At 45.5% G+C, this 27,660-nt stretch overlaps 1 protein-coding gene across 5 annotated transcripts in view; it reads left to right on the top strand.

The window, feature by feature from the left end:
* The first annotated feature begins 5,948 nt into the window (after positions 1-5,948).
* Positions 5,949-27,660, top strand: part of Sfswap (splicing factor SWAP) — a 69,939-nt gene continuing 48,227 nt past the window's right edge. For 3 of the 5 annotated variants that reach the window (XM_031338068.1, XM_031338070.1, XM_031338069.1), the window contains exons 1-7: positions 5,949-6,327; positions 8,711-8,880; positions 9,483-9,614; positions 11,527-11,612; positions 18,549-18,774; positions 20,293-20,405; positions 21,555-21,690. In XM_031338068.1, the coding sequence (XP_031193928.1) occupies positions 6,110-6,327; positions 8,711-8,880; positions 9,483-9,614; positions 11,527-11,612; positions 18,549-18,774; positions 20,293-20,405; positions 21,555-21,690 (1,081 nt within the window). In that variant the 5' untranslated portion in view covers positions 5,949-6,109. Of the gene's footprint in view, positions 6,328-6,407; positions 8,326-8,710; positions 8,881-9,482; positions 9,615-11,526; positions 11,613-18,548; positions 18,775-20,292; positions 20,406-21,554; positions 21,691-27,660 lie in introns of those variants that run through there. The other 2 variants (XM_031338073.1, XM_031338071.1) reach the window with 2 other exon arrangements.

Here is a 27,660-nt window from a genome sequence, read left to right on the forward strand (position 1 = left end):
AGCCAGGCGGTGGTGGCGCACGCCTTTAATCCTAGCACTTGGTGAGGCAGAGGCAGGCGGATTTCTGAGTTCAAGGCCAGCCTGGTCTACAGAGTGAGCTCCAGGACAGCCAGGGGTACACAGAGAAACCCTGTCTCGGAAAAAACCAAAAAACCAAAAACCAAAAAACAACAAAAAAAAAAATTGCAAGTTTACAGATGAGGAGGGAGGAGATTTCACGAAGTTCCACTAACTCGGCAGACCGCCTTGCAGGTCAGACTGAAGCCAACTAGTTTTTTTTTTTTTTTTTTTTTTTTTTTTTTTTTTTTTTTTTTTTTTTTTTTTTTACTTATTTTATTGTTTGTTTTCAGTTTTTGGAGACAGGGTTTCTTTGTGTAGCCCTGGCTGTCCTGGAACTTATATTGTAGACCAAGCTAGCCTTGAACTCACAGAGATCTGAATGCCTCTGAGTTCTTACAGGTGTGTGCTGCACCACCCAGCTAGGACTGCTTAATTATGCATACCTCTTCCCTTCTATTTAAACCTTAACTTTCTGTCAGTGGCCCAGAAATTGAGTGGGTGGGTGATACTTAATACTGACAGACAACTTGGTAGGCTCTTTAGTGGCCTGGAAGACAAGCCTCTACGAATGCCTAGATAACTGAAGGGAGAAACCCCAGCTTACCTATGGGTGGCACTATCCGCACGGGTTGGGGGTCCCAGACTTCATAAAATGGAGAAAGGGAGCTGAGCACAGGCTTAAATTTCTACCCACCCCCTCCCCACCAGTGGCTCCTGAACTTAAGGAGCAGTACTGGTGGAAGGGTTCTCTAACAGGTCTGAATGGCAAACATGGCTGCACCTGTAGGTCTTGCCCACCCACCTTCCCTCTCCCTTGCTAAAGCATTAGATTACATTTCTGAAGCTAGCCACCAAGGTCTCTTCTTTTATTTGGCCACTTCCCCATGCTCGACTAAACCACCTAGGTCCTGCCACAATCAAAATTCATTATTTGACTACACTGGCTAACATGTTCAATCAGGATTTACCAACTCTTCCTAACACAGGCTTCTCTCTTTCTCTTCTTTTAAAAACCATACTTGCAGAAACCCCCGTTGCTGTCTTGTCTGACCCACAGGCAACCCCCACCTCACCCCCACCCCCGAAGACACGACGCCTCTCCCTAGTAATAAATCTCCTTGTACTGAGAATTTGGTGACTGGTGTGTTCTATGCTGATTCTGAGGCCCCCTTACACTCACTGGGGATGAGGGGAAGGAACAAAGTTCACACATAGTTGTTAGGACCTAAAAATTGTTGTTATTATTCTTTCCCTGAGGCTTAGAGCTCTCTGAAGAGAGAGAGAAAAGGGGGAGGGAGGTGAAATTAATTTTGAAGATTTGAGATAAGCTCCTGTCTTTACCTCAGAAATAAAATTCCCCTTTGCCAGCCAGTGTGCAGCCACTGCTTCTGGCATGATTCCATTTCATTCATCTCCAAACTAAGCTGTCAAAATGCCAAGCTGAAGAAGCAAAGCCTGGGGGCACACTGCAACCAAGGCACTTTTATTTTAAGGTGGTTATTTTATTTAAGATGGTGGGTGTTTGCGGTGATGCAGGTTTCTGAAGGCTGAGGCTGGAAGACCAAGGTCATCAAGACCTCCATTTCAACAAAACAGCAACACAGGATGTTGGGATTTAACTGAAGTGCTTGCCTAGCACACACAAAGCTCTGGGTTTGAGATCCCTGCCCCAACACCATAGATCCCTTTGAAGGGGTCAAATGACCCTTTCACGAGGGTTGCCTAAGACCTTCAGAAAACACAGATAATTCTATTATCATTTATAACAGTAGCAAGAATACAGTTACGAAGTAGCAACAAAAATAATTTCATGGTTGGGGGGTCACCACACCATGAGGAACGGTATTAAAGGATCAAAATGATAGGAAGGTTTAGAACCACCGACATAGAGCCAAGCATGAGGTGTCATGCTTATAACTCAGCACTTTGAGGCAGAAGGATCAGAAGGGCCTTCCTTCGCCACAGTTGGAGGCAGGCCAGGGAAACACAAGACCATGTAGCTATAAAATGTTACAACACCCATTGTTTAGCCTATGCTTCCCTGGCTTGACTCTAAGCCTTGTGAAAACAGAGACAAGGAGCTCTGGTTTCTGTGTGGGACATGATCCATGGGGCTTCCTTGGCCACAGCAGAATGTTCATCCAGCTAGTCAGGATCTGGGGCCTTGAGCAAGCTTCTTTGCCTCTCCCTAAGGAAGTTAAGGCCAAGTACAATTTTTTCTATGTCCGCCATAGAGAAGCTGCTAAGTAGCAGGAACACTCCCACCTGCCCCATTCACCTCAAGTCTCTGGATATGTGGGTGAAGATGGTGAAGGCTAAAATCCTTATTTGGGGTCTTTGAGGAACTCAGATCACCAGGTGAAATCACCCATCCTTCACCGTGTCTGTACCTTTCGATGTCAGGTCACCTATGTCTATACCAAGCTTCCTTAGGAATAATAGGTCACTCATTCCCGAGAGCAGCAGCCTTAGCAAGATCCACAGGTGTGGTTTAATCCAGGTGCCTCTAAAGTTGGTGTTAAATCCAAGTATAGGGCTAGGGATACAATTCAGCTTGTAAAGTGCCTGCCTAGTACATATGAGGCTCTGGGTTCCATCCACAGAACCATATAAACCAGGTGCACTCCTATAATCGCAGCACTCAGGAAGTAGATGCAGGGAGAACAGAAGTTCAAGGTAATCCTTGGCTACATAACCTGTTTGAGGCCAGCCTGGGCTACATGAGATTCTGTCTCCAAAAAAAAAAAAAAAAAAAAGCAAAGCTGCAGTTTGCAAACCGAACTTGTAGTTCTCATGTACACATGAACTATATGCACCACTAGACAGAGTTCCTCACAGAAACATTCTAACCTCCTTGGATCAAGACCAATCTATGAGTCCAGGTCTTCTTGGTAATCTTACATACCAGAGGTTTCCTGATAAACCCAGCCAGGGTCCCAGGAGTTAAAAACTGGGCAGTTTCTGTTGAGATTTCTATATTTGTAACTTTCCACTGTCCCCCTCCCCCCAAAAAAAAGTTCAAATAAACTCAGAAAACACAACATAAATTTTGGGACTTGACCCAGGAGGGCTTGCCAGTGGTGGCCACCAAACACAGCAAGCCACCGGGGGCACAAAAGCTCAAAGTGAGGTGCATTCAGTGTGCGCTAGCTAGCAGTATGTCTCAACCCCGTGGAACAGAAAACACTCATGCGACAAGTTACAAGAAAACAATTTATTTCTCACAAATAAAGCCCACAGGACAACATGAGCCTAGGTCTGCCAAGGATCAGCTAGCAAGTCGCCTTGGAGCAAGAAGTAACAATGTACATGCATCAGCTACATCACACATGTACGCAGTCCTAGAAGGCAGCCTCCGGGTCTTTACCTAGGGGGTCAGAGGTCACTGACTGACAGTGTAAAAGGGTATTGGGTTCCTAGGGAAGACTTAGATGAAAGTCAAATAGCCTATATGAGTCATTTCTCAAGTGCCATCTACTTTTTGTAACATAGGGCCTTTCACTGGCCTGGAACTCACCAAGTAAACTGGGTTGGCTGGTCATGGAACCCAACACTTCAACCTGACTCTACTTCTAGAGCACAAGGATTATAAGCAATCACACCCAATACTTTTTGCATGGATTCTGGAAATCAAACTTGCACATGTGTGTAATGCAAACTGTGGCTCCATATCCCAAATGAGCCCATGTAACTGAAAGTAGGTGTCAGAGAAAATAGCAAAAGGTTTCTGAATACGAAATGATTTTTTTTTTTTTTGAAATTCCAAATCAAGCGTATAATGAAGCCAGGTGTTTCTGACAGTGAGCTGTATTGTATCATGTGACTTTGCTGCAGCCTTGGTTGGTTCTGAGCACATACCATGCCAACTGCGCTGGAGTGTGTGACTTGGGATCACGCCATACAACCTAAAACGTCCCAGCTCAGAACTGGGACTACTACATGGTAAGAACTGCAGTGTTTTTACACTACATAAAAAGTTTCCTGCTCTTATGGAAACCTAATAATTGTGGCACACAAGTATTTTCTTATCATTCTTCAGTATGTATCATATTAATATCTAGATTTTTTTTTTGGTTAGGTGGCTTAATTTTAAAAATTGCCAATTAAGTCAGGCAGTGGTCAAGCATGCCTTTAATCCTAGTAGTTGGGAGGGAGAGGCAGGATTTCTGAGTTGGAGGCCAGCCTGGTTTACTGAGCAAATTTCAGAACAGCCAAGGGTACAAAGAGACACTCTGCTGATGTGTGTGTGTGTGTGTGTGTGTGTGTGTGTGTGAGAGAGAGAGAGAGAGAGAGAGAGAGAGAGAGAGAGAGAGAGAGAAAGAGAGAGAGAGTTACTTTACATTAAGAATCATTAAATGAATTTTGGCTTGAGGTTAAGACAAAAATTGCAACTGTTTCTAAAATGGACACAAACATTTCTTTCTTTCTTTCTTTCTTTCTTTTTCTTTTTTTTTTTTTTGAGACAGGGTTTCTCTGTATAGCCCTGGCTGTCCTGGAACTCACTCTGTAGACCAGGCTGGCCTTGAACTCAGAAATCCTCCTGCCCCTGCCTCCCAAGTGCTGGGATTAAAGGTGTGTGCCACCACAGCCCGGAGGACACAAACATTTCTGCAAAGCAACCTTCTCTACATCATAACTATTTTACTTAGTATACTTTCATCATAACTATTTTACTTAGTATACTTTCTAGTGTGTGTACATATCCATATGTGTGTGTGCACATGTGTACACAAATGTACATGGAGGCCAGAGGTCAACATCAATTGTTTTCCTAAATTACTATCCTTTTTTTTTTTTTTGGTTTTTCGGGACAGGGTTCTTCTGTGTAGCCCTGGCTGTCCTGGCACTCACTCTGTAGACCAGGCTGGCCTCGAACTCAGATATCGGCCTGCCTCTGCCTCCCAAGTGCTGGGATTATAGGCGTGCGCCACCACGGCCCGGCTTACTATCCATTTTTTAAAAACGTAGTTATGGAGCTGGGGGTCCGTGCTGAGAAGTCCTTTCTCTCCTTCCATCATGTCGGACTCGACCTAACTCGAGTTGCCTACACACATACACACAAGATAAGTAAAAATAAAACAAAAACGTCACCCCGGACACTAAGGAAGACCCTATCTCGAAACTAAAACGAAAAGGGCTGCAGATATAACTCAATGATAGAGTTTTTCCTAGCAATGGTGAGGTCCTGGGTCTATGTTCAGAACTGAAAGGGGAAAAAAAGAAATACGGAGATTTTTTTCCCCCCGAAGGATATACAAGCATCTGGGTCAGACACCAGAAAAACTGCAGCCCAGCAGAGCTCACGTCGATAATACTAGCATCTTAACTGAGCTGGAACTGCCAAGGTTCTAGTCCAATTTGGGTCGCAGTGACATCCTGTATTTTAAAAAAGAAAAAAAGAATCTGCTTCCCAAAAAGAAACATGCCACCGCGCTGTCACTTAGCCGGAGTTTTCCTCCGTCACTAAAGCCCCTAGCCATTGAAAGCCCGCCACCTCGAATATCTAGGGCTCACAAGTCTTGGAAACCTCCTCAGTCAGACGACCAGGGATAGGCTTCCTAGTGTTCTAAAACCGGGATGTTAGAAATGAGCAAAATGTCTCACTAGGATACCACAGACGCGCTCCCAACAAGATCCCCCTTTACCTCCACACCTCCACCCGCTCCAGCTACATCAGAAGTTGGCGTGAGGCCACCAACCGCGCTTTCGCCACATTCTAGGAGGCTTCCAAAAAAAAGCAGAAATAAATTCCTTCCCATAAACATAAATTATCATCGCAAGATAAAGTTGAACAACGAAAACTAAGGTCCACATATTTTTTTAGCGATTCAGACAGCTGGTGGCAGTGGCGAATCTACCACTATTACTTCCGGAAAGAGCGTGCTTCCTACCGGAAGTTGCGTCTCCTCCATTTTGTGGCTCGCTATGGCGGCTGTGTTGAAGTTGCGAAGAGGATGCGGCGCCTGTGACTGAGGGAGTAGGCCAGGCGAGGCATCAGGGACGTTGTTCCGCACAGCAGCAGATCGTCCCGGACGTCGGGGACGCTGTCATGTACGGTGCCGGCGGGGGCCGCGCCAAGCCGGAGAGGAAAGGCGGAGTGAAGGAGGAGGCCGGGCCCGGCGGCACCGGCACTGGGGGCAACCGGGTAGAGCTTCTGGTTTTCGGCTATGCCTGCAAGTTGTTCCGCGACGACGAGCGGGCTTTGGCCCAAGAACAGGGACAGCACCTCATCCCCTGGATGGGGGACCACAAGATCCTCATCGACAGGTCGGTTCCTCCCCCAACCCGTCGACCCTCCCCTCCCTCGCCCGCTTGATTTCGCCTGATGTTGACTTGATGGCCAGGACCGAAAAGGGGGTTTTGCGGAGCCCGGGGACTCGGGGGCCTCCCTGCCCCCACGTTCCCCGGCGTCCGGGGGGAGGGGACGGTGAAACCGGCCCTAAGGCTCCGTCCAGAGCTGGCGCCTCACCGTCGCAGGAGGGATCGACTCTGCTCCCGCAACCCCTCGAGCCCGGGCTGCTGCTGGCGACTCAGCGCGGTGGAAGCTGCCCGGGCCGCCCGCCCGCGCAGTGGGGCGGGCGCCGCTGTCCCTCCGCTGGCTGTGCGGGAGGGAGCCCGGGAGTGCGCTTTTGTTCCTCCGAAGCGCCGCACGCCAAGGCCGTGGGTAGAGAAGCTTCTTTTGGACCCCGTGAGTTAGCCTGAACCGTCACTGGCCGGCTTGACTTTTGGCGTCCGGCGAGCCGGCGAGCCCTTTCCCGCGGTTATGCGACCATTTGACCAACCGCGGTAGTGGGTGAAGTTGCTGTCTGTTGGAAGCCGGTCGACCCGTGCGGACCTTGCTCTTAGGGGTAGCGTTCTTAGAGCTGGTTTCACTGTTTTCTAAAGCTGAAGGGTGGAGCTGGGTTTACCTTTGTGTTGTTTCTTTTCAAATCACACCCACTTAAGGGTGCTCTGAGTTGAGGGTAAAGGGGTGGGAGTGTGGATTTCTGAAGGTGTTTGATTTGAAAAGGATGGCATTACATGATTGGGTGTTTTGCTCCCCACCTCTCTTCTCATTTTTTCAGTCTCTCTTTCTTTCTCCACCATCCCGGGTTTGGGTATTTGTCCTTCCGTTGGGCAATATTGCTTCTGGGGCCAGGACTGAAAAGCTAACTCTGAGCAACCATTAAGCTGTGGAGTGGTTTTCTCCAAGTGAAGGAAACCCATCGTTTGAGACAAGTAAAACTGGATTCTGCAAAGACTTGGAACTTGCATGACTGTAGGGATTACATCTGAGCTGGCCAGAACGGACACGTTAATGACCAGTAGGCCTTTACGATCCCTTACATCTCCATTTGGAGAGAGACCTAGGAAGAAAGGACTTGTGAAGGGAGTGTTGCATATCAGATTGGCTCTGGATCTGATGGTCCACGCTGCTGGAATGTGCTATGCCTTTGAACCTCGGTTGATAGCAAGTGATGGTGCTTCCCAGGCAGTCATGGTGATGTGTACTGTTAAAGTTGGGCAAATGCTGAAACCTCTACTCCGTATACAGTTTCCATATCATTCTGTGCATGAGTTGAGTTAGACCGCCCAAAACCAGTGGGGAGCAAACACCACACATGTATATGTGTAATATTTGAGAATAATACATTTGTAAGTTAAGGAGGTTTACATCAAAGTTAAGCAGATTTTGATAATAAAATGAAACCGTTAGGGTTCCCAGGAATTTTTGGCCTTTCTCCTGTGGTGTACATTTTCCTTTGTTAATTTGGTCTTCATCACAAAAGTCAACATTAATAAATCATGCCAACTTTGGTTTGTCACTCCACATTCACCTATGCAACCTAAATTTGAGATTTAAATTTCACTAACTCGTTGTCTGGCAGTTGTACATTGACAGCATCTCCATTGAGTCTTATGTTCAAACATAGCAGAATGTGCTCTTCTTATTCCTAATTTGGTAAAGTACCCATTGGCTTTCAACCATGTGTTTTCATCCTGGGGCTTAAAGTTAAAGGGACATACTGATGCTGCGCCTTCTGATGGTTTTGCCATGTTTGCGTGAACCTCCTTAAACTGCATGTATATGTCACTGTTCCTTTGTATGTGTGTCTCTCTACCACATAACCCAGCACTTCTCTCCTCAGCCAAGTGGCTAGGGGCAAGCCTAGCCAAGATTTTACCTCCAATGGACGCAAGTTTCTTTGGTGAAGATCTCTCCTGAGAGTTCGGGACTAGCAGGAAGAAGCGAGGAAATTTCGCCCGTTTGGTTCTGTCGGATAGGTATTTATGGACTCGGTCTGTGTGAATGTAAGCTGTAATATTTACTGAGAACAGATATTTTTTTGCAAGTGGCATTGAATGGTTGACCAAAGCATACATGGTAAGAACTGCTAGCAAGGGGGATACGTTTTCTGCTCTAAAGGATTGTCTGCCTTTAGCTCTAAGTTCTGTTGTGCTGTAGAGAAGTGCTTAGACTTTGTTATGATTACTCCAGTTTAAAAATAGGTGAGAGATGACTAGTCACGTTAAGTATAAATCTGGAGCTTTGCATTTGTTTTAATATTTTTATTTCATTATTTTAATTGGTAAGTATGTGCATAGAGTGTCACACGCAACCAGCATGGGTGTAGACTTCCCTCCAGTGACCAGTGTGTTCACATTACAGATACGACGGGCGTGGTCACCTGCATGACCTCTCTGCGTACGATGCTGAGTACGCCACGTGGAACCGAGACTACCAGCTGTCTGAAGAGGAGGCTCGGGTAGAGGCGCTGTGTGATGAAGAGAGGTATTTAGCCTTGCATACGGACTTGCTTGAGGAGGAGGCAAGGCAAGGTACTGCTCAAGAAAGACTTACTTCAGCCACACCTTTTTAAAATTTTAAGTATTTAAAAAGTTACTCCCGTTCATTTTTATACTCACTCTTTCTGATATTATCTTGACAGTACCCAATGGATTGGAAAAACAGGAGTCTTTGCGTTCTGAGAGGACCTCAGGATAGTTTATATGTAGAGCCACAAAGAATTTTCCCAGCTTTTGAGGGCAGACTGGGATTTGAAAAAAAAAACCAAAAAAAACAAAACAAAAAGCAAAACTCTTTAACTGTTCTTCTTTAACAGTATCGTATGAATTAAAATTGATGTTCTTGTCTTTGCCTTAATGATATTTAATACAGTTCTTAAACCCCAAAATTTCCTCAGCAGGAAAAAATTTCCTATAAATGACACGTATTCTTCTATCTGCGGGTAAACATGTACTGGCAAACAGTCCATGCCAATAGACCAAGTGTTGTTTCCAGAAACATTTTCTCCTCAAAAAAAAAAAAAAGATTGAAAAAATGTATTGTATGCTTCATTGATAGCTGCACTTTAGAAGTGTATGAAGTTTTTCTCCGTAAACTTCCATTTTTGTTAATAAAATTCTCATTTTTATTCAAGAGGAAGAATACAAAAGATTGAGCGAAGCACTGGCAGAGGATGGGAACTACAGTGCTGTAGGGTTCACTTACGGCAGTGACTATTATGACCCGTCAGAGCCCACGGAAGAGGAGGAGCCTTCAAAGCAGAGAGGTGAGGGGGAGGAAGGCCCTTCCCTGGTGGGCAGCGGCCACAGCACCATCATCTGGGACACTAGTGAGGGCCCTTTAGTGGTTGGAGCAAGGATAGAGACTAGGAGCTGAGCTGAGCTGTGAGGAGAGTGGAGAGGCAGTACTGACTTTGACTAGCTTCCTGGACCCAGAGGCTTCTCGCCTGCTCCTCCTAGGGTGGGTCTCGCTGAGTGCTTCATCATGGGATCCTGCTTCTGCACTGAACACACATTCTTCCTGTCTTAGTCATTGGGTCTTGACCAAGGCTGCTCTTATAAGAGAAAGCAGTGAGCTGGGGCTAGCTTACAGTTTCAGAGGCTTTTAGTCTATTATCATCACAATAGGGAGCATGTCAGCATGCAGACAGATGCTGGGGTAATGGCTGAGAAGGACTCTTTAGGCAGAGAGACAGAGAGACTCTGGGCTAGGCCTGGGCTGTGAGAATACCACCAGTGGCATTCTCAGTCCATCAAGACCACAGCTGCTAACTAACCCTTTTAACTCTTTGAAATGTTATAGGAGGTAACTAGCATTTAAATACACACACGAGCCTATGGAGGCCATTCTTATTCTGACCACCACACTTTCATAGTGTCAGTATCCATTCTGAGGATATCTGCGTGTCAGCTTTGCCTAGCAGTTGTTAATATTCCTATGTCTCCTATGAATCTCTTATGCATATCCTATTTCCAGCAGAAGCGTCCAGTGGAAAGACACCTACTGGGCTTGTTGACCCTAAAGAAAAGACAAGACTGTTAGTATAACATTAAAGTTTGAAGTCACTGCCCTCCCTAGGCTAATGTGGCAACTTTGGAAAATAGTGCTGTCAAAAACTCCAAGCAGAGTCCTTCTATGCTGAGGTCCTGAAGTCATCATTGTCACATTAGTCGTTCTCAGCAGCAGTGATGTGAACTTCAGAACCCACACAGTGACTCCCACAAGTTGTTCTCTGACCTCCACATGTGTGCAGCCACACGTTATTTTAAAAGTAAATAAATTGGTAAAGATTCAGTTGGCTATTGAGGTGTATTTAGTACCTTAGGATTCAGAAAGATATAGCAGACAAATGTTAAATGGATGCGATAAAAAGAGATTTTAAAATGTGTCTTGAAGAGTGGTTTGCTTGGGTAGAGATGACTTGATTGTTTTACAATTTGGTGATCAGGATTTTTTTTTCAGACTTTGGTTTTTACCTCTCTTACTATCTGGGACCCACAGAAATAGTTGGAGGTGGTTTTAATGCCAGTTTAATGCATCTGTCTTAAACAAGGGCCTGGGAGAGACAGATAAAGCTCAGAGGTAGAGAAGATCTAGGCTTTATCAGCATGCTAAGAAAATTACCCAGTTAGCACAGAGCAGACTGAGATAGTATGTGTATAGTAATGTCAGAGGATATTAGTGACTTTAAGGTCTCTCATCAGGGGTCTAAGGAAGTCGGTAGAAGCTTTAGGTGTACATCCATGTAAGAACTGGAAAGCGATAACAGGAGCATCTGTGGGAGATAGGTGGTGGAGTGAGAGTCCCTGTTCAGTAGCCTGAAGACTGCAGAAGCATTGTGCTCTGGGGGAGGTAGCCATGTAAGTTAGCTCCCTTACACCAGAGAAGTGAGCTGGGCTTCACTAAAGCAGAGAAAGATGTAAGAGAAGCCTGTGCCCAGAATCCTGACCTGGCTGGAGTTTAGATTTCTACCTGCCCCAGAAACATGCTCCTGTTGTTGCATCTCCCTCCACCTCTTTGTAATCTGTGAATGGTGCTATTCAAAGGGTGGAGCAGGAAGCTGGAAGGGGTTTCTAGGAGTAGTCCACCAGTAGAGTGTCAGGAAAAGCCCACACTGTATCCTTGCTTGCTGTTGGTTGGTCATCATGCTGAAGTTCTTCATTTTTTTTTTTTAACAGAAAAAAACGAGGCTGAAAACTTGGAAGAAAATGAAGAGCCTTTTATTGCCCCTTTAGGATTAAGCGTCCCATCTGATGTGGAGCTGGTATGTAGACTTCACTAGCCTTGTTGCTGCTGTTCACTGTGGGGCATGAAAATACGGAATAAAATGCAGCCTCTGTTTAGATGCTTTGTGCTGCAAGATCATTTGTAAGTTGTAAACGAGCACAGCCACTTGCCTCTAGAGAAAGTGGATGTTAGGTGTGGTGCGCAGCTGCTGTCGGGCTTGGGAGGCCAAGGCAGGACGGTCACAAGTTCCATGTAAGTTAGCTCCCTTACACCAGAGAAGTGAGGGATGCATGGTGCAGGAGGAGGGCTAGAGAGATGGCTCAGTAATAGATTGCTTTCGGTCCTTGCAGAGGACCCTGGTTCAATTCTCAGGGACTACATCGGGTGGCTCACATGGGTTCAGGGACCACATGCACTCTATCCTCTTCAGGCTCCTACACACACAGTACAGATAACTTCATGAAGGCACACACACATATATATAATACACTTTTTTTTTTTTTTTTTTTTTTTTTTTTTTTTTTTTTTTTTTTTTTTTTTTTTGGTGTTTTCGAGACAGGGTTTCTCTGTGTAGTCCTGGCTGTCCTGGAACTCACTCTGTAGACCAGGCTGGCCTCAAACTCAGAAATCCGCCTGCCTCTGCCTCCCAAGTGCTGGGACTAAAGGCGTGCGCCACCACCGCCCGGCTCACTTTTTAAGAATGTATGTTTTAGAACAAGAAAAGGACGGGCAAGGGAAGAAGAGAGGAAGTGTAGCAGCATGAGCAGCTTTGGTATTGAGAGTTGTGTTGGGTCTGTGTGGAATTCGGTGGGGGTCTCTAGGTTTACTAGGCAAGCCAGGGTCCAGCTTAGATGCTGCCGTCTACATACTGATGTGAAAACAGTTGTGCTTAGGGCATTCTTGTGGTCAGCAAATTTCCCACTTCTGGCTTTGCTATGAGTTGTAGAGGCACTTGCTCTTTGCCACACATTCACTGGACACTCTTGGGTCCATGTGACGTGTCCTGGCCACCATCCCACAGATGAGGAAAGCAGAGGGAGGGCTCTGTGAATGCACCTGCCTGTCTCTGTTGAGGCTCCAGTTTGGTGTTTCATCTGATAAGCTGTTTCACCAGTCCCCTTTTAAATTAGGTTTGAAACTGAGCCTCAAGTAACCTAGGCTGGTCTCAGACTCTGTGTAGCTAAGATTGGCCTTGAACACCTGATCCTTTCTCCTCCACTCCCACAAGTGCTGCGGTACCAGGCATGTGTCTCCAGCCCATTGTTTACAAGTCGTGTTTGGAAAGGGTTCTATAAGGTCCATGTCAGGAAAATGTGTTTTCTTTGACATTATTGTCACTCAGTAGCAAGTGTTGAAGGTATAACTGTTCTAGGTTTTGTGCTTGGCAGTGTAAATCATCAGGTGGACAGGAGACACCATGACCCACCCACAGTCCCTCTGACACTCTTCACCCTCAGTTCAGCATGGACTTGAGGTTCTTGCTCTTTTCCTGAATCCTGTGAGGGAAGGTGGTGCCTTGCCCTCCTTTAGATGTCTTTACAAATGCGGGTAGAAATTTCTGTGTGCTTACTGTTATGTTTGCTTCCCTATTTCCTTCTTTTAACATTTTTGCTTTGGTGAGAGCTGAAAATGTTTACCTGAGGAATTAATATCCTAAGTTTTACAGTGATACATATTTTTGGTTTTGTTTTGCTTTTGTTTTTTAAGATTCATTTTCAATTATACATGTCTGTGGGGATTTGTGCACATGAGTGCAGGTTCCCTCAGAGGCCAAGAGGGTGTGAAATTCCCTGGAACTGGAGTTGCCTAATGTGGATGGGTATTGGAGCTCAAGCCTGACTCCCTGGAAGAGCAGAAAGAGTTCTTAACTGATAAGCCATCTTTCCATTCCATATTTGTTCTGATATGTACTATCTCTGCAATTCCAAAGCAGACTATTCTACATCAGAGGCCCATTGAAATTGAACCTAAAGAACCATTTGCTATATTACCTGTATTTTATACTAAATACATTTAAGATTAACTGGTATGCAGGTACTTAAGGAGGCCAGAAGGAAATAGAGTTACAGGCATGTATGAGCCTGAAGGTGCTGGGACTCAAACTTGGGTCTTCTTCAAGAACAGTATGTGCTCTTGATGCTGAGCCATCTCTCCTGCCTCTGCCCAACCTTTGGAACAGGTTCAACTTATATACCTTATGTCCGCCTCAAACTTGGGGTCTTCTTTTATCTCTCAGGTGTGAGGTGGGGTGTGTATGTGTGCATAATATACTTCTGCAAGTAGAGAGTGTAGGTTACCCTCAGGTTCAGAAACCATTCACCTTATGTTGAGACAGTGTCTCTTCACTGAGACCTGGGGCTCAGGTCTTGGGCTAGATTGGTTAGCCTCAAACACTAGGATTGGTTCTTCATCCTCTGTCTTCCCAGGGCTGGCATTTCAGGCACATGCCACTGTGCTCAGCTTTTCACATGAGTTCTGAGGCTTGAACTCAGGTCCTCAAGCTTGTGCAGCGTTAATGAAATAATGATTGACCGAGCCTTTTCCTCAGCCCTTTTGTTTTTGACACAAAAGGTTTTGTTTTTTTTTAATGTCTGTTCAAATATAAAAACAAAGGTACTGTTTTAGTTAGGCTGTGAACAGGCACCATGACCAAGGCAAAATGATCAAGGACACCATACGATAAGGACATTTAATTGGGGCTGGCTTACAGGTTTAGAGGTTCAGCCCATTATCATCAAGGTGGGAACATGGCAGCATCCAGGCAGGCATGGTGCAGGAGGAGCTGGGAGTTCTACATCTGAAGGCAGACAGGAGAAGACTGGCTTCCAGGCAGCTAGGATAAGGGTCCTAAAGCCCAGGGCCACAGTGACACACCTACTCAAGTAATGCCTTACCTACTCCAACAGGGCCACACCTCCTGATAGTGCCACTCCCGGCCAAACATATACAAACCTACACGTGTACATTAGAAAGTTGATGCTTAGTTCCTGTTGTAGGGTCTAACTGCTGTGTACAAGGTAAACATCAGCAAGCTGTTTAATAGTTACCTTGAACCCACAGACAGTTAAGGGAGCCTTGTTGTGTTCCCACAGTTCTCCAGTGTCATGGTTTGAGAGGTCCCTGAATACAGTGCATGTGGCTCATGAAAGAAGAGCCTGCTTGAGTCCTTGGCTGAGTGTCTCCTTTGCCTTTTCCCCCATCAGTCTCACCGTTTTTTAGGTGTGGCTTTGGGCCTTCATTGTGTAGATGGTAAAACTGTAGTGTGTTGATGGCAGCGGACTGAACACAGCCTTTGTGGTGGCGATGGAGACCCTGAGAGGGTAGTATTGGTAGCAGCAGTTCTGGTTGGTGACTAAGCATAGTTGGTGGATTGCTGTCATGGATGAGTGTTGCTGTGGCAGCTGGGGGTGGGAGACCTTGGCCTGGAAGGCTGGGTTAGAGGTGGAGAAGAAGGCATGTGCTCTCTGAGCTGTTGGGTAGAACCTAGTGACTACAAGGCACCTGTGTGACTGCTTCCTGCTGCTTCCCTCCCAGCCCTCGTGCCCGCATGACTGTGAGCCATGTACCCGCATGACTGTGTACCCAGGCTTCTTCAGACATCTGACCTAACTTTGGATTGTTGGGGGGGAGGGGCAGGGGGCTATATGTTTGTTTGGTTGGTGTGGTTTTGGTTTTTGGTTCCTCTGTGCAGCCCTGGCTGTCCTGGAACTCACTCTGTAGACCAGGCTGACCTTGAACTCTCAGGTGCACCCACCTCTGCCTCCTGAGTGCTGGGATTAAAGGTGTGTCCCACCAATCCTGACTTTTTTTTTAATGGTAACTTTATGAATATATTTTCCTGCTCCAAAGGAGGAAAAACAGAAAACCTGTTTTTTTTTCTCCAAATATCTATTATGTATCACGTGTCCTGACATGGTATAGTTACTTATCATCTCTTTTCCAGGTATCTAAAACCTTTGTCCTTCCCTGAGTCCCACACATGAGCTAGCCACCTGTTCCAGCTGGCAGTGTTGCCCTATGGAACCTTGTAAGGTGGAGTGCGGAGTCTTTTGTTCAACCCATCTATTTACTCCATCCTCAAGTCCCAAGACACTAGAAGTGGCAGACATGAGTGTCTGCACCTAGTGTGATGAGTCTTGAGCTGTGAATGATGCCTTCCAGGTGCTCATGGACTCATGGGCTTCCTTGTGGGTTAGCATTCCATTTTACTGGGTTCTGCAACCCACCACTGGTCAGGCCTAGGGACCCAGAAATTCTGCTGCTCAGCGGGCCTATTAGAATGTGTTTCTGAAAGAATACACTGGACCTTGGGAAAGGAGAGAGAAGGCTTATTAGGTGTTCTAGGTAACACTTTAGTCTTTCATGGGACAGTAGGCTCTCATGTGGACCTGCCATGCGTGCCCCAGGCCAGTGCCTATCTGGAAATCCAGTCAGGTGACGTAGGAGAAGCCTTGGGCTTTCCTGACTTTGAAAAAGAAGGGGTCCTCATCTCCCACCTATGGGTGCTGCTCTAGCACCAGGTCTAATGTGGGTGTGTGATTTTCCAGGTACTTTGCACATCCTGCTGAAGCTCTTGTGTCTCTCCTCTCTTTTGTGCAGCAGGGTTCTGAAGCTTGGTTTGGGAGAGCTCGTTTCCACTCCCAATTGATGGGAGACAGTTGCCACATTTTCTGTTAGTTGTACTGTGATTGTGTTTGTCTGTCCTGTGACTGTTTTGGCATTTACTTGGACCTATGTAACTTTTCTTTCTCACTGGGAAGACTCCCAGATTCCTCCCTACTTATACCGCCTTCCTACTGATCTGTCCCTACCTGTTCCCCTATCCAGAACTTCTCATAGCTCTTGGGAAAGCTATCCTTAGGGGCTCCCTGTCCTGTGGCTGTCCCACTGTTTGTTGGTTTGAGTTTTGTGCTTGTTTGCAGGTGGAAGGGAGTTGGTGTTTGGTTGTTTGGTCCTGTATGTGATTATTTAGTGCTAGAGTTCAAACCCAGAGCTTTGTGGGTGCTAAGCATGTGTTCTATTAAGTTGTACTCAGTCCTTATTAGCTATTGTTGATGTTTTCTTCTTTCTTTCTTTCTTTCTTTTTTTTTTTTTTTTTTTTTTTTTTTTTTTTTTTTTTATTTTATTTTATTTTTTTATTTTGTGGAGTTGTTTTGTTCTGGTTTTGAGTTAGGGCTTTAATATATGGTCTTGGCTGGCCTGGAATTTATAGAGCTCTGCCTGCCTCTGCATTCTGAGTGCTGGAATCAAAAGCCACCATGCCAGGCTTACTGAGTATATTCTTAAAATCGTACTCTGTAGTGCTGGAATGGTAGTGATGGTTTTAAATGAAAGTGATTATAAGATCTGCATAGTAAACATGCAAAGAATGTTGCCTTAGTCTCTGATCCTGTGATAATGTACCCTGACGGAAGCAACGTAAGTGGGAAAGGACTTAATTCTCACACATTTCAAGGTACAGTCTGTCCTGGTAGGGAAGGCAAGAGGGCAGGAGCTTGAAGCAGCTGGTCACATTGCATCCGTAATCAGGAACAAGAAAGGGATGAATGTATGCTGCTGTTCAACTCAGCTTCTCTACTTACAGTCCAAGATCCAAGCCAGGGTATGGTGCCACCCACAGTGGGCAGGTCTTCCCACCTCTGTTAACAGTAATCAAGACAGTTCCCAATAGGCATGCTCAAAGGTCCTTTTCTCAGATGATAAGATTCCATAAAATTGACAGAATTCACCATTATAAATGCCTTTCTCCAGGAGAAATAGTTTTTCTTATATTTTATTATCCTGATAGTAGATCATGAAGTATGTTCATATGATATTTTGGGACTGGCAAGATGTCTCAGCCAGGTGAAAGCACTTTCCACCAAACCTGACAGCCTGAGTTTTACCCCTGGGACCCATGTGGTAGAAGAGAACTGACTCCTGCAATTTGTCTTCTGACTTCTACTAGAGGAGCACATCACACATACAGAAAATAAGTAAACGTATGAAGAAGAAAACAAAAACAAAACCAGAAACTAAGATGCTTTGTTTTGTGCAGTGATTGGTGCTGTGTTTGAGCCACTGTAGTCATAGCATCATCACAGTAGCTGCTTTTAAGACACTGAAGCCAGCCAGTTGACCTGGTCCACCAAGAGCCTGTGCTCATACCTGCCTCTGTGGGTCATGCTGAAGTGATCCTTGCTCCTTGACATGTTTATAGAATGGCCTATTTTGCAAATGAATCTTTGTTAAGCCAGAGCTGGTGAAAATCTTTGTCAGGGCCTATGTCCCACACTGGATTTCCTTAATATGAAACCTAGTTTATTCAGGAGCCAGATAACTCTAAAACTGAAGACACTGCTCTTCTTTTCAAAAAATACGTAATTACAATTCATTTGTTTGGTGGTGGTGGGGATACCGTGCACCACTGCATCTATGTGGAGATCAGAAGACAGCTTGCAGGGGTCACTTCTACCATGTGGGTTCCAGGGATTGAATTCAGGGTATCAGGCCTAACAGCAGATACCGTTACTTATGAGCCATCTTGCTGGTCTTGACATTTCTTCTTTTTAAAGTAAGGAGGACATTATTAATTAGCCACCAAATTTGAGAAGTTAAGCCACTTTTATTTTATAAAAAATGAGGTCCTGAGGTTATATGAGCGTTTTTTCCATGTAATTTTCTAGTGTAAACTCTCTTTGTTGATGTTAAAAATATTCTACATTTGCTTATCTGGGAACATTGTGGGCACTTATGTACCTCAATACACAAATGGAGGTCACAGGTCAGCTCTTAGGAGTTAGCTCTCTCCTTCCACCACATAGATTCTGGTAATTGAATTCAAGTTGTCAGACTATTAGATCACATAACTTATTTGTGTGTGTGTGCATGCATGTGTGTGTGTGTGTGTGTGCATGTGTGTTCGTGTGTGTGTGTGTGTGTGTGTGTGTGTGTGTGTGTGTGTACACGTAGACTGACATTACTTTTTCCCCAGCCACCAACAGCCAAAATGCATGCCATCATTGAGCGCACAGCCAACTTCGTATGCAAGCAGGGAGCACAGTTCGAGATTATGCTGAAGGCCAAGCAAGCACGAAACTCACAGTTCGACTTCCTGCGGTTTGATCACTACCTCAACCCCTACTACAAATTCATCCAGAAAGCCATGAAGGAAGGACGGTACACGGTGCTAGCTGAGAACAAGAGCGAGGAGAAGAAAAGTAAGTGGGCCTGTGTCAGGGTGGGGAGGGTGGTGTGGAAGTGTGATGGTCCCCATTCTCAGAGGAGCGTGACTGAAATCCAGACTTGAATTCTTGTGCTGCTGATTAGCTCTGTGAGAGCCAAGTGGTCATTCAGGCTGCAAACATTTCCTCTCATTTGGCTGCTTAACGCTTTGCAGAGGAGACTGTCTCACTCTCCGGTTATTCTGTAAGTGCATGCTGCACAGTGCAGGAATGCATAGGACAGTGCATAGGACATGATTGCTTTCATGAGTCAAGAGTTTTGCCCATTTTGAAAATAAAGAATTCCATCATAGCTTTGCAGTTAATGCCAAAGGGAGGCTGGGAAGTGGAAGAGGAGGCACTCCCTTCTTTCTAACTTTTTTCTAAACAACTTGTAGAACCATGAGGAACATTACCCCATGGGCTTTGTGTACAGATATTCAGGGAAAAAAAACTTACGTAGGACTCTGCCCTACTTATTTGTATTCATTTCCCTTCCTTCTTCCCCCTTTCCTCCTCTTCCCCTCCCCCCCTCTGTAGACCCCACTACCTCAAAACTCAGACCCAGCTCTCTGTGGCTCCCAGGTGCTGAGAATAAAAGCCTGCACTGCCACACCCAGCCCTTGTGGCCCTTCTTTAATGTTTACTTATTTGTATTGTATGTGGGGCTGTTCTTACCATGACATACATGTGTGGTCAGAGGATAATCTGCAGGTGTTAATTTGTCTTCTTTTACCAGATGGATTCTGGGGATCAAACTCATTGGCTCCCAAAGTTAGTCAGTCAGTCTTTTTAATATAAGATTTATCTCTTTGCTTAAGATGGCAAGATCTGTTTTCTTATATGGCAGACAGGAATGATGCATACCTTTAATCCCAGTAGTTGGGAGGCAGAGGCAAGAGGATCTCTGAATTCAAGTCCAGCCTGGTCTACAGAGCAAGTTCCAGGACAGCCAGGGCTACATTGAAACCTTGTTTTGAAGGTGTGGGGAGGGGGACCCATATATTTACATGTACGTGTTCGTGTCCTTTTGAGTCTTTGCCACATGGAAACCCGTGGAAGCCAAGGTTTTGAGTCCCCTGGAGCTAGAGTTACAGACAATTATGAGCTGCCCAGTATAGGTTCTCTGGAAGAACAACTAATATTCTTAACTGCTGAGCCATCTCTCTAACCCTGTGTTTATTTTGGTCTTTGAAACTGTGGCTAATGAACCCCAGGCTAGCCTTGAACTCTGATCCTTTTGCTTCCACCTCCCAAGTGCTAGGATTAGTTACAAGTATCTGCCACCAAGCAGAATCTCTTTTTAAATATGATCTTGATGAGCATATTTATAGAATAGAGTGATAATTTAATACATGTTAACAATTAAACCAAAATGAAAACTTTTGGGAGGTAGAGTCTCAGGCTGGCCCAGACACTTGTGGCTCTCTACCTGCCTCTGCCTCTCCAATGCTGGGATTACAAGTGTGTGCGTGCTATCAAACCTGACAGTCAACATCTTGAATTCAATTCCAGAGTCTTGGCCAACCTCTGACAACGAAGAGGAAGATGATGAGGAAGATGGGAGTTACCTGCACCCGTCCCTCTTTGCTTCCAAGAAAAGCAGCCGCCTGGAAGAGCTGATGAAGGTCTTTATCTCCTCCCTCACTAGGCTGTGTTTACACTGTCACGACATTGCTGTTCCTTTACGTTTGGAAACACAAAGCCTGCCATTTCCTATGGTACAGCTGTATCTTTTTTTATCACCAAGGTGTCTGCATTTCTCTATTGCACCCATGTGGTGGTGAAGCATTTGTTTTTCTGCATGCCTACATTACAGGTCTCGAAAGCAAACAATTGCTGTTTTATTATATAAATAGTGTCGGTGAAGATTTGGAAGCTGTTTTGTTGTGTTTAATAGGATTGGATTTTCTAGGTTTTTAAAATGTCTGCTTCCTGGAGCCTTGGTTCCCTTCATAGACAGTTCCTAAATATGTGCTCTGCCCTCCAGCCCTCCTCTCATCTTTATAAGACTGCCCTTTGTGATGTAGAAGACAGAATCTATGAGGTTTTCCACAGACACAGAGTGTAGTTGATGTCTGGGAGGAATGGCTCTTGGTTAAGGGGAGGATGAGAGCTGTTGATGAGAAGCCTCACTAAGGAAGGAGAGAGTTTGAAGTTTGTGTGAGTTTGTCTGGTCTTTGCCTAGAAGTTGTTATGGAGATGAAATCCATTTAGTTCCTCTGGTACTCACAGTAGCTGGAGTACTTGGCCTCAACTGGATAGAACCTCTTTGTGTGTCTCCAGCTTAAATAACAGTGACTCTTGCCAGGAAGGTTGAGTTTGGGTGTGTGCTCTTACAGATGGTGGCACATGCAGGGGAGGGGTTGAGGATGGGGAGAGATTGAGGATGGTGGTTTTCAGATGTGCAAGGAGGAGAGTTACAGGAGCTATAGGGAACCAGTAGACCAGCACTGAGCAGGCAGCATGAAGGCAAGTGTGCTTGTGGGAGCACTCTTGTGCTCAGGTGTGGTTCTGACACTGGACTCACACATGCAGCTCTGCCTCCATGGCCTCTCAGCTCCTGTTTTTTTCTTCTGGGTCTGATATAACTGGCTCTGGCTCTGCAGTGGCAGCTTTCACTATATCTGAATGTGTACTGAGGTTTTCTTAAGGCATGCCCACAGTACTGTAAGGTTGAGTCTCTGCTGTTGAGAAGCAGTGGAGACCCAACAGTGAAGTTGTACATGGTTCAGAACGTAGAAAATGCTAAGGCCGTGTGTATTCTCTGTCCTTAGCCCTTGAAGGTGGTGGACCCCGATCACCCTCTAGCAGCCCTTGTCCGTAAAGCACAGGCTGACAGCTCAGCTCCAGCCCCACCCACTGCAGATGGCACACCTGTTCAGCCCTCCCAGGTGGAGTACACGGCAGACTGTGAGTACCCAGAGTGCCCTATTGTATGTCCAGCTTGCAGCTACCATCCCATTTCTCATGCCCTCCTGCTTTGGTGTGGAGCTATCACTCCCCAGGTCTCCTCTGTGGTCCAGGAGGGAGGGAGGGCATGTTTACTTGGCCTGTGGCTCTGCATTCCTGACAGGAAGAGTCAGGTAAGGGCAGAAGAGTAAGCGGCTGAGGCTGGGAAGTGACACCTAGGTTTCAAAACCTTGCTGTGCTAAACAGAGCTTAGATTTGGAAAAATGACAAAAGCAGAGACTGGGAAGATAGCACAGTGCTGTCTGTGCTGTAGAGTTGTTTGGTGCTCTGAGAATGCCCTGGTATCAGCACAAGATTAGGCAGACACAGTTTTGTTGAGAACAGCAAGCAGAGATGAGGAAATGTGGGGTTGCTTGTCATGATTGCTGTGCATGGACAGTCAACCCTCTATTTCTACAGGGCTTGCTTTCAGTGATTATCACTTGCCCCCAACAGATAGGAAAACGCAAGGTTTCTCTCAGAGTCAAGAATCCTGCCTGGAGAACTTGTAATACACTGTGGATGCTATGTTAATATTGGAAAAATTAGTGCCTGTTCAATGCAAATACACTGTTTCCTTTTTGTATTTTGTATCCAAACTGCTTGAATAGTGGGTGTGGGGCCTAAGTATAGAGAGAGTTGGTTGTAGTATGCAGGGGATTTTGTTTCTTTTGAATCTTGTGATTGCTGCTCTCTTGTCTTTCTAAGCATTGAAAGGGAGCATTCTGGAGAGTGATCAGAATATCTGTCCTAGGTTCAGTGTTAGGCCTCATTGCTGTTCTGAGGCTAAGCATCATGTGAATGTTGTTGAAAGAGGAACCTTCAGCAAAGAAGGGTCAGCCTGTGCTGTGATGCCCTACTGCAGACTGCAGGCCTCACGTGAAGTGAGATACCTGCAGAGTGGGGTCTTGTACTGAAGATGGAGCTGCCATATTGAGGATGAACAGTCTATATATGCTAGCTCCTCTGCACTTGTCTCTACACTGGTCGACACAGATGTGGTAGCATGAGCCTTTATAATCTCAGCATTCAGGAGGCAGAGGCAGGTAGATCTCCGAGATTAAGGTGAGCCTGGGTTTCCAGACTGAGACCTTAGCTTTAAAAAAAATCAATTTCTGAGTGTACCTTGTAAGCATATCCTAGAAACCTGTGCTGGAACTTATACCATTTCTGTAAATGATGAAATTGATCATGTTGAGGGGCTACTGCTGCATATCCCACAGCAGCAGTCATCCTTGCAGCATTCTGGAGGTTACTGCTGGTGCATGTGCAAGCTTGGGAAGAGGTCCAGGTGCAGAGCCTGCCTATCCCATGCCCTCAGGAAGGACCTAGCCAGTGGCAGCAGGAGGCTCTACCAAGCAGTCTGCTTATACTCCAGAGAGGGAATGCAGTGCTGGGAACCACCCCACCCCATGGATGCCTGTTTCCTACTTTTCTGTTGTTTTTTTAAAATGTGTATTCATAGAGCTAGGGAGGTAGTTGTGTATGTGTTTGTTCTTGTGTGTGGATGTATATGTGTGTATGTGCATGTGTGGATATTAGTTTCCTTCTTGGGTTGGATTACTCTCCACCTTACTTTTTTTGAGACAGGATTGCTCACTGATTTAACTAAACTGGTTGGCCAGCAAGCCCCAAGGATCCTGTATTTACCTCCCAGGCACAAATCATAGCACCCAGCTTTTACATGGGTACTAGGAATCCAGAGTCAGATCTTCATGCTTGCACAGCAAGCACTCCATGGACTGGGCCATCCATCTTGTCCATTCCTGCATTCCTGTTCCAAGACTCAAATGCATTGTCTGTTCATGTTCCTGTATCCTTTTATAGCCATACAAGAGAGCAGTAGAAATTGGGGATAGTGAAACTAATTCCATCATTAAAGGGTGAACAGTTACCCAAAGAGGTCAGCTGTGGCACACTGTGCTAAGACCCTGTGGCCCAAGCAGGATGATGGAGCAAGCTGTCTCATCACAGCCATGTGGTGACTCATCATGTGCAGTCCAGTGGGAATAGTGGCGCAAGGCAAACTTTGCCAGTGTGGGATATCAGAGGACCATGCAGATTCAAGACAGGGCCTTAGGACCCCACAGTCCTTCCTGTGGCTCTGAGGGAAGCCCAGGCTTGATGTATTCTACTTGAGGGCTTGTCCTGTTCACATTGTCCTTGACCAAAAAGGACATCAGGCCTTGATGAGCTGTCCTGGGCATAAGGAAGAGTGGGTTGTTTAGCTATCTGGAGTTGATGAGAGCAAACAGATGTACATGGGGTTGGTGGGCTTCAGATATGCTCCAATTATCAGCTACAAGGACCACAGCCCTCAGCCACACAGCCCTCTGCCTAGGATCAAGAAAATCACTGGGTACAACAGCTAGACTCTGGTTTTGTAGTAGAACCAGGTGTGTGGCTAGAGCTTACAATCTGGGTCTCAATGAAACTGCCCCAAATTCATCAGAAAAGTTCCAGCGTCCTTGGCTGTGGGGCTGCTGCAGTTAGGAACAACAGCCTTGGTCTCCCCAGGACTCCATTTCTGCCAGGTACCTGTCTGGAACTCTTCCTCCCTCTGAACTTCCATCTATGGGTATCTTCAGCTAGTTTCTCCTATCTTATAGCTAGTTAGGCTGTTAGAGTTGCTTGAGTCAGAATCTCTGGCAAAGGCTTTGTCACTCCTGCTGTGAAGTGGCCAGAATATGAAATTTTTGGTTTCTTTGGCCCATTGCTGGTCATTTGCAGCAGTGCTGGCTCTGCTCCATTGAATAGAACTTGGTTTGTAGCCAGCTGTTAGGACAGCACTTAAATGCAGCCAAGTAGAGGAAAACCAATCATGGCTGTTGATTTTAGTTCCTTTGTGGTAAATTCATCCACATACAGTGATTAGATTGCTCAAGTGTTAACAGAGAAAACTGTTGTTGGGTCCTGTACAGAGTGCCATCAGCCTTTCTCCCACTGTTCTTTTTATTTTCAACATCTTTTTCTTTCCTTATCATTCCTGTTTGCATATGATAGAGTGATGCATGTGGAGTCGGTTCTCTTCTACCTTTACTAGGGTCTGGGGATAGAACTCAGGCTATCAAGCTTGCATAGCAAGCGCTTTACCCAGCAGTCCTCGTATTCTATGGCTGTCAAGTGTGTTTTACTATGAGCTTTCACAGTTGGATAATTGATTGTAATGTTCAGAACCTTGCTACAGACAGTGGCCTGTGGCTTATCCCAGTTTGTATCAGGGTTAAATCTAGCAGATTCTTTGCAGTCCCTCCTTTCCTGAAGTGTTCCAGAGAGGGGTGGAATGATCACCATCATTCGATGGCACTTGCTCCTGCCTTGGCAAGTGTCCACCAAGCCTTACTAACTACTTAGCTGAAAAGACAGGAACAGGGAGTGCATGTGACTGTGGGGCCTTGGGTAGCAATGTCAGGACCTTACACAGACTTAGTGTGCCTGGTTTCTGGCTGATGGAGAGGTTGACACAGAGGATAATTAAGATTATGAAAGATGTGCAAGGCTTCTGTGGTCAGAAGGGCAGAGAGGTCATGATGGCTCTCCAGACCCATGTGTGCTCTGCTTACCAAACTGACCCACTTTGTGTTTGCTGTTCTTGTGTGTTAAACAACCGTGCATCTGTACATGTGGATCTCCCTATGGATAAAGGTCAGGCCTGACCTGTTCCTGTGCCCTCTTGCTTTACTCTAGGAATGCACAAGGCTTTCAGTTACTACTGAGTAACTTTTAAAATGTTAAGAAGCCTGAAGAGATGGGTCAGCAGTTAAGAGCACATATTTCCCTTGTAGAGGACCAGAGTTTACTTCCCAGCACCCATGTCGGGAGGGTATAACTCCAACTCCATGGGATCAGCATCCTCTTCTGACCTCTGCAGTCACAAACACACATAGAAACACACATACATATACATATAAATAAAGCAAATCTCAAGTCTGATGGCTTGTACCTTTAATTCCAGCACCTGGGAGAGAGACAGGTGGATCTTTTGAGTTCAAAGCCTGCCTGGTCTACACAGTTCCAGGCCAGACAGTGTTGCTTCACAGTGAGACTCTGTCTGTATGAGTTGCTGTACTTCTGCAGGCCTCGGTTTTGCCATCTGTACATACAGAATGCTAATTTATTATATTCTGAATGAAACATTGAAAATAGTTATTTCTATTCTATTTTAGGATTCCACATTGCAGTGGTCAAATAAAACCTAAGGTGACTTTGTGGGGGTCTTTTTTTCCCTTCCTTTTCCTAGTTAAAAAATTCCCTGGTATCTAAACAACAGTAACAGAATATGAGAAATGTGAAAAGAAGTCTAATACAGGAAACAACAAAATGTGACATGCTATTGGAAGTGCACGAAATAGTTGTTGCCTTAAACAAAACAAACATGTAGTGAAAACAGGTCTGCAGATGATGGTGTGGATCTGATCAGTCTTCAGAGAGCAGAGCCACTGTCACCAGGCTTGCCAGCCCTGCCTGCTGGGCTAGCTCTTTATCTTTTTAACATGGTTTTATTTATTATTAATGTGTGTACATGCATGCACATGTACAAACACACATGCACATACTCATGCTTTGTGAGTACATACATACACCATAGTACACATGTAGCAGTGAGAGAACAATTGAGTGGAGTCAGTTCTCTTTCCTGGGTTCTGGGTCCAGACTCTGGTTGCCAGGCTTTCAGGGTCAGTGGGTGAGCAGGCGGGTAAGAGAGCCAGCCCCTCCGCTGTCTCACTGGCCCACTGTCTTTTCTTTTGAAGAGGTTGTATATGCTCTTCTCCACTCTTTCAACTCTGGGCCACAGCTGTTCCTTAGGCTCCAGCAAAGCATGTCCCCCACCTTCCTCATCCTCCATCCAAGTCAGGCTTTTGTCGTGGGAAGCAGGTGCCCAATGCTACAGCCCTACAGTGTAGGCTTTTTATTTTCTTATTTGGAGCCTCAACAGTTTTTTTTCCTCCTGTAATTGCACAGTAGCTTTTTAAAGCACTTGGCTTTTTATCCAATTTTCCAAAGCATTCAACTTTAAATTCACAGAAACAGCAATTCTCTTCTTATTTAAATTGTGTGTTGGCATAAAATTTAACCAGATACATAATTACAGTAAGTTTAACTGAAAAGAAATTGTTTAAGAGAAAATCTGGTAAAAAGCAAAATCTCAACCAAAGGCTGAGGTTCCTCTCTCTACTGAAGCATAGTGGCAGCTACATGGGTACTTTGCTCCCCTGCCCACCTCCTGAGCACTGGAGCTTGAATAGAGCTGTCTGTACTGTTGGGAGGCCCATAGAGTATGTGACTTCTGAGGAAGTAGAGATGCTGGGGAAGAAGGCCATCATGAGGCGGAAGGAACGTCTGTGTAGGTGTGTGAAGATACAAAGTATCTTTGAGAACTGAGAGAAGGAAGCTGAGGTGGAGGGGTAGCTGGTGTACCTGCCTCTCTGAACAGCTCCTTGCCATCAGACATGCAGATTTTAGGTTTGTTTGTTTGTTTGTTTTGAGTCAGGGTCTCATGTGACCCAAGCTTTCCTCAAACTCAGCCTTGTAGCCAAGGATGACCTTGAACTTCTTGCTCTCCTGCCTCCATCTCTACAAGCTAGGATTGCAGACATGCACTGTCACACCTGGTCTTAGGTGGTACTGGGGACAAACCAAGTACCGCTGAACTGTACACCAGCCTCAGTTGTTAAGGTATATCTAGGGTTGTACTACTGAGTGAGTTTTCACAGCCGTGACATTCGTGTGTTTAGGCACACAGGCCTGTAGGTCTCTGCTAGCAAAGCTAGTGGCTCTTCTTTTCTTTGGTGTTTACTTAGGAGCTCAGGATATACTCCGGCTCCTGTGGCTTGCTTTTCACTAATTTTTCCAGATTTGGGCAGCCTGAGAAAAAGAACATCTTATTTTTTATTTTATGAAATTTCTTTTAGAAGCTCTTTAAGTGGAGAT

Source organism: Mastomys coucha, unplaced genomic scaffold (assembly GCF_008632895.1).
Source record: "Mastomys coucha isolate ucsf_1 unplaced genomic scaffold, UCSF_Mcou_1 pScaffold22, whole genome shotgun sequence".
Lineage (NCBI taxonomy): Eukaryota > Metazoa > Chordata > Mammalia > Rodentia > Muridae > Mastomys > Mastomys coucha.